Source organism: Apodemus sylvaticus, chromosome 10 (assembly GCF_947179515.1).
Source record: "Apodemus sylvaticus chromosome 10, mApoSyl1.1, whole genome shotgun sequence".
Taxonomy (NCBI): domain Eukaryota; kingdom Metazoa; phylum Chordata; class Mammalia; order Rodentia; family Muridae; genus Apodemus; species Apodemus sylvaticus.
The window spans coordinates 55,921,801-55,929,063 of NC_067481.1; the positions used below are offsets into that span (position 1 = coordinate 55,921,801).

The following is a 7,263-nucleotide window of genomic DNA, read 5'->3' on the forward strand; positions in this document are numbered from 1 at the left end:
GAAGGAGGCGGAGAGAGAGAGTGATGTGGGTGAGTGACCCTGGAGCACAAGGTGGGCAGCCAATGCTAGAAAAGACGGAATGGTATTTCAGACGGCTATCAAGAATCATCCAAGAAGAAGCTTGCATTCTGCACCATGTAGGAAACGAAAATACTGACTTTGGTGCTACTGATGAAGAAGGATGGGGAGAAGCCTTTGTCACTGGGGCCCAGATGGGGTCCCCATGGAAGGGAATCACTCCCCGAGGTTCTGCCATGGTTTCTTTGCAGGCACCATGGACATTCCCTGTAATGCTGGTGAGACTGGAGAGAGAAACACAGCTCCAGGCCCAGAATCAGACCTGCTACTCCAGGCACCCGAGGAGACCTCCTCTGTCACTTGTACCTGCTGTTGAAGGGGGAGGGAGGGAGACGCAGAACCAGCAGCAGATGGTCTAAATCAGCCATCTGCTGGCTGCAAATACCACAACTATCCATGTAGCCAAAGGCTTTTCCACAAGACCATAAAGAGACTGAAGCAGGTGAGGAACCAACTGAGAACCTGCCCTGACCACCAGCAAGAGGGCGGAGTGACCTCAGACCACCTGGGCAACCTCAGAACACTTGGGTGACCTGAAGCAGTAATAACCACTCAAAAAATAAGGCAAAGGCACAGCCATGACCTTACCAGCCCTGAGAAAGGTCGGAGCAAGAGAGAAGGGCTAAAACCAAGGCTTGGGCATCAGAGCACTTCCTATTATTCTTTAGGAAAGGACCAGTTTCCCTCAGCAAGTGGTGATTCAGGAACGCTGACACCGATCCCTCACAGCCCACACGATGATGTTCTCCAGTTTTCAGCATCCAGCAGATCTGCTTTTCCTGCCTAGCCTCCCCCCAATCCTGTTTTGGGTAATAAATGTTGAAAGAAGAAATATTAGTATTGCATGGGATAGAACCCCAAGCAGAAAAATACAAAATCCATAATAAATGCTCTTCCTTTTTTTTTTCTTTTTGGTTTGATTTTAGATGTTCATGCTAAACCTTCAAGTGTTGTGAGTGAGAGGGACATTGGCCCCAGGACAGAACATGACCATCGCCTTTTGTCTTTTTAAAAATGATGTATGTAGCCGGGCGGTGCTGGCGCACGCCTGTAATCCCAGCACTCTGGGAGGCAGAGGCAGGTGGATTTCTGAGTTCAAGGCCAGCCTGGTCTACACAGTGAGTTCCAGGACAGCCAGGGCTACACAGAGAAACACTGTCTTGAAAAAAACAAATCCAAAAAACAAAAAACAACAACAAAAAAAGATGTATGCAACTTTATTTTATGTGCATTGGTGTGAGGGTGTCATATCTCTTGGAACTGGAGTTACAGGCAGATGTGAACTGTCATGTGGGTGCTGGGAATTGAACCCAGTGCTCCCAACCACGGAGCCATCTCTCCAGCCCCAACCATTGCCTTCTTGAGCTCTCAGCAGCCATGATTGCCTCTTTACACCCAGACCCACTAACATCTGCCATGGATCCTGGAAGATACATGACCAGTTGATAGCTGCTCATGGGGAAGGGGTTACAAGGCTCTCTAAGAAAACAGAGGCAGTTAGAGAATGCTGTAAGATAGTTTCTTCACTGGTATAGCTGCTTGTAAGTTGCCCACAATCCTGTAAGTAATCCTACTTCACTCCATGGTTCACCAAGCTAGACTTGAGTAGAGCCATTTCTGTGGTTTGTCGTGGTACCCCATCTGGGTGAACACATAGGAGAGTTCACACAATGTTTGAGAACGTTTATACTTTTGTATATTTGTAGGAGGAGGGAAAGCTAACTTTTTTTTCTTTCCTTGCGTAGCTCTTCATAAATTAAAAAAAAAAAAAAAGATTAACTTTCAAAAAGACAAAAAGAAGTCTCACCAGCCTGGAGCAGAAGCCTGAGCCTGCCACCTGCTAGCTATGGGACCTCAAGTGAATCACCCATCAGCTTTGTCACCTGTAAACTGTAGGTGCTAATGGTGAATACTCCTCAAGAGTAATGAATGGACTGGCACGGATACCGTGTTTGGCCCGAGCCACCAGGAAAGCATTTGGTGAGGCAGATTGGCAAGGAAAGAGAAGACGAACGGACAGGGCTTGACTGACCACATCGGAACCACTTGGACATTGGGGTAGACACAGAGAATTCTAGTTCCCACGCAGGAAGCCCTGGTGACTCCTGGGAGTCCGTTTTTTCCCTATATACTCTCAGACAGCTAAGCTTAGAAGGGTCTGGCACAGAAGAAAATGTCGCACAATCAGGATAAGGAGATAGATGAGCAGTGTGCTCGGTCTGTGACCCGAGGTGGGATTTTCCTAAGATGTTTTCTCGTTAGTAAACTTAAAATCAAAACTTAGATTTTATGTATGTGACTGTTTTGCCTGCCTGCATGTCTCATGGGGGGCTCAGATGGCTGAAATCATTTCTGTGGGGAAGCTGGCTTACTCAGGTAAGCAGAGTGGAAACTTCAGAATGGCTGGAATCTGGGTGCCTGCAGAAGATGTCCCAACTGGACGGTATCGTCCTCACCCCATCTTCCGCCTCCTACAACCCAGGTGGTTTTGTCTGGGATGCCACTCAGCTGGGATGAAAGGACTCAGCTACTGAGCTGGCCAGGGAGAGGGCTGAGCAGGCAACACGCTTGCTGCAGGAGCCTGAGGACCCAAGTGTAGACCTATGGTGAGAGAGAGTTGACCTTGAGAGCTGTCCTCTGACATCTTCCTGTGCTCTGTGACACAACACCGGTGCTGCATTCACGAATATGTCACACACACACACACACACACACACACACACACACACACACACATAATAAATATCAACTCAAACCACCCAGCTTCCCAGACTCCTTTACGGTTGGGCTGGCCATGTGACAGAGTTTATACAGAAGTCAGCTGAGGCCTTTGTTTCCCTGGTTCTGTTTCTCTCGTTGTCTTGTTGTCCCCACTTTTTACAGCTGGGAAGCAGATGTGGGGCCTGACGATGAGGCAGCTGTCTTCTCGTGATCACAGACATGGTGAAGCTGAGGGTGGCAGAGCCTGAGGGGGCAGCATTGTAGGCTCTCTCTGCCATTACTGAGCACCTATCAACTCTGGGTAGCCTGCCCCCCAATAGCTGATGTGAGACAAATGGGTTGACAGCAGAGGTGATTTTGTGTTATCTGTACCATAAGGCTTCACAGAGAGTGCTGAACAAAAGGCAAATCCTAGAAAATATCCCAGCCAGTGAGCACTCATTTGTCTCCTCCTTTACTCCGTCTGTGAATCACTTTTTGCATTTTGTATAACAAGGCTCCTAAATTTAATATCATACATTCTCATTTTTTAAAAAAAAAAATCTGTATTTTTTGTTTTTGTTTTGGTATGTTTGCATGCCACATGCATGCTGTCCCTACAGAGGCCAGAAGAGGGCATCAGATCCCCTGAACTGGAGTTACAGATGGTTGGGATCCCACATGTGGATGTTGGAAATCAAATTCAGGTCCTCTGGGAGAGCATCCAGTGCTCATAACCACCCAGCCACCTGGCCAGTGTCTACTGTTTTCATTATAAGACAGAAGGATGTAAAAAAATGCCTTCTAAGGCCGGGTCTGGTAGCTCACAACTTTAAATCCAGTACACGGGAGGCAGAGGCCTGTGAGGTGGAGGCCAGCCTCGACTACATAGTGAACTTCAGAACAGCCAGAGTCATGTAGAGAGACTCTGTCTCAGAAAACAACAAACAAACAAACAAACAAACAAACAATCAAACACTTGCTTTTAGAAGAGCCAGAACAGGTGCAGTAATGCTACCTCTTGGTCGAGGTAGATGTTAAATTCTCCACGTGCTTGTTGTGCAGGGAAGAGTATAGGATCTTGGCATCCTTTTCCTGTGGCACATACATTTAGAGTAAGAAACTTGTGGGGCAGGGTTCAATGCTGGGTGCCCTTATCTCTCCGTATCTGCCCCCAGCACAGCTTTATAGAATTAAGCTAGTGTCTCCTCTACCTCCAAGAAGGCCCATGACTCATCTAGATCAACTTCCTCTCTGCCCGCTCCATCCTGCAGGTCCTGTTTCCTTCCATGCATAACCAGTTCAATGCCCCCTCTTCTGTCATTGCTCTATTGCTGGGTCCAGTTGCACCACAGTCCTACACTGAAAGCCCTTGCAAGCCTCCCAAGTCAAAATGAACTAACATGAAGGCAAATGTGTTCTTTCCCCCATATTCTAAACAGTTTGCATAAGAATAAAATAAAAAAGTAAAATTAAAAAAAAATCTTGGGCTGAGGAGATTGCTCATTTGGTAAAGCATCCTTTGCAAACAGAAGAACCAGAGTCTGATCTCTAAAATGCCTTTGAAAATGGAGGGTCTGGTGGTGTGTGTGGAAGCCTGGTGGTGTGCGTAGGAGCCTGGTGGTGTGTGTGGAAGCCTGGTGGTATGTGTGGACACCTGGTGGTGTGTGTGGGAGCCTGGTGGTGTGTGTGGACACCTGGTGGTGTGTGTGGACACCTGGTGGTGTGTGTGTGAGCCTGGTGGTGTGTGTGGGAGCCTGGTGGTGTGCGTGGGAGCCTGGTGGTGTGTGTGGATGCCTGGTGGTGTGTGTGGACACCTGGTGGTGTGTGTGTGAGCCTGGTGGTGTGTGTGGATGCCTGGTGGTGTGTGTGGACGCCTGGTGGTGTGTGTGGATGCCTGGTGGTGTGTGTGGACGCCTGGTGGTGTGTGTGGATGCCTGGTGGTGTGTGTGGACACCTGGTGGTGTGTGTGGAAGCCTGGTGGTGGGAGGCAGCCGCAGCAGGAAGATGATCCCAGGGTGTGCTGACTAACCAGTCTTGCCTAAACAGCCAACTCCAAGTCAATGAGAGATTCTGTTTCAAAAGAGGTGGATGGTGTTCCTGAGGATGACAACCTGAGGTTGTCCTAGGGTCTGTGTGCACGCACACACATACACACACACACACACACACACAGAGCAGGCATGTGCACCCACAAAAAACACCTGAACACATATGCATACAAACACATTAGAAAAATAAAAAAGTAAAAAAAAAAAATCTCCTTTTACTACAAAATCAAATCATGCAATGAGTAGATCCTAGTGTGCCTTTGGCATGGACATGGCTTCTTTCCCTTAAGGCTCCCTGCAGTCCAGGCCCCAATCCTGGCCCATCCGTGAGTGCTTCGCTCCACCGGGCGGGCGTGCTCTCGCTCCTCAGCCCTTCCAGTCTGTGTGCTCCTCCCTCATGGCCTTGACAAGCCAGTCCCCCTCAGACCCCTGCTCAGAGTCACTGGAGTCACTCCCTTCCACAGCTAGCAGCTTTGAGTAGTTGATCCTCTGCTCTTGGGGCAGCCTGGGCTGGATGGACAGGAACAAGATCAGCCAAAGCAACAGGGCCACACAGCAGGCTTGGTAGAGCGCCGCTATGCTGAGGTGCAGTACTACGAAGCCCCCGACAAAGCTGCCCAGGCTGCAGCCGCTCTCATAAAAGTGACCTCGGAACACGGTGCTCAGAGGCCTCTCCATCCCAGAGGAGGCCAGGTCCTCTATGGAGGCCCCCACAGCCCACCACAGAGCCCCGCTGCTGATGCTGCTTAGGATCTGAACAGGGAGGACAGACCACCAGCTCCAGATGAAAGCGTAGTAAAGCATCTGCAGGGCCAGGCAGCCCAGCCCCAGCCCCAGCACACCCACCCTCGACAGTTTCCGTAGCAACCAAGTTCTGAACGGGTGAAACAGAATTTCTCCTAGCAAGCCGAGAACCACCGAGAAACCCATCACCAGCTCGCTGCTGCCGTGGTCCTTCATGTGCCAGAAGAGAAAGTTCTGCACAGCACTGGCAGTGGCTCCTATCCAAAAGACAGTGAAGGCCAGGAGAATGAGGCGGGAGTCACCCCTTACGAGGGACAGAGCTTTGATGGTCTTGCAGCTGGGCCCCTGCTGCTGGAGTACAGAAACAGGAAAAGCAGTGCTCACCGCTAAGGCCAGAGTACTGACCAGCGAGTAGCTGTAGAAATAAATCACGCCCTGGGGACCACCGGCCACGAGGAAGCATTCCAGATGCCCCACCAAGGCTGTGATGCCACACACACCTGCTGATACACCCAACAGTCTCCACACCCACAGGCCTCTGTTCCGGTCAGTGGCGTCTACGAAATCCAGGTATTCATAAAGACTGTCATCTGCCACCTGCTCCAGAGGGGCTGCCAGCAGCTCCCAGAATACCACAAACCCCAAGGAGAGGATGGAGGTCCATTGTGGCCCTTTCGAGGAGTGATCAAGAGTCTGGGTGTCCCCCTGGGCCTTGGACAAATTGACTAGATCTCCAAGGGCTGCACTTCCAGGAAGTAGACTCAGAGTAGCATTGCCCACCTCAAACGGCCCTTCCTGGGAATTCTCTCTCAACCCAGAAGTGACAAGATGGAGAGCTCGTGTAGTGGTCCTAGTTTCTTCAACAAAGCCCACCAAATAGGTCTGCAGAGCGCTAAGTGTTCCTTCAGATCCATTTGGAGAGTCAGAAGTGTCCAGGCCTCTGGTGTGTCTGCTGACTGGGAGGCTGGGTGCTCCTGCCCAGTGGTTTGGGACTGACCGCTGGGCAGGGGTCATGGTCACAGTTTGTGTGACCCCCAGCGGTAGGACTGTGGTGCCCACTCTACTGCTTCCATGACAAAAGTGGTTGGCCAGATTTCTGTCCACCGGTGGGATGAGGACCATGAGGAGGCTGGCGCCTGCGGAGCCCAGCAATGAGCCAGTCAGAAACATTCTTCTCTTCTGGTAGCGTTTGACCAGGAAGGCACAGAAGGGGGTCCAGCAGGCAGCGATCAGGTGCTTGGTTCCCATGAGGATGCCCACCCAGGGCGCGGCCACACCCAGTTGCCTCAGGTAGAGGGTCAGGAACGGAGTCACACAGGCATCCCGGACACCGCACACCAAGTGGAAGAGCCTGGCCACCCGTAGTGCCCTGGGGACATCCCATTGCGGGTTGGGGCTCATGGCTACGAGATTCCGTCAGACCCGGAAGGGCACAGGACTGGGTTAAATGCGGGGCGCGTGGAGCTTCATATCCCAGGGAGGGAGGATCGCTGGCTCAGGGTTCCGAGCAAGCCGAACTGCGTCGCCTCCTGTCACCTAGCCAACGGCTACTTGCCCCCCCACCCCCACGTCCGGCCACCCTCCCGGAAGTGGCCCCGCCCAAAGAGTGAGACGCGGCGGGGGCGGAGCCCGCGCACCTGTTGGCTGCACCTGCTGCACCTGCGCCTCACCTGCGCCACCTAATGGATGA

At 51.4% G+C, this 7,263-nt stretch overlaps 1 protein-coding gene across 1 annotated transcript; it reads right to left on the reverse strand.

Moving 5' to 3' along the window:
- Positions 1–5,195: 5,195 nt before the first annotated feature.
- Mfsd6l (major facilitator superfamily domain containing 6 like) lies at positions 5,196–6,974 on the reverse strand. Its single transcript, XM_052197656.1, has one exon. The coding sequence runs from the start codon at positions 6,972–6,974 to the stop codon at positions 5,196–5,198; it is 1,779 nt and encodes a 592-aa protein (XP_052053616.1).
- Between the last annotated feature and the right edge of the window lie 289 nt (positions 6,975–7,263).

Coding starts and splice junctions, on each gene's coding strand:
- Mfsd6l (XM_052197656.1), bottom strand. CDS start 6,974: ATGAGCCCCAACCCGCAATGGGATGTCCCCAGGGCACTACGGGTGGCC.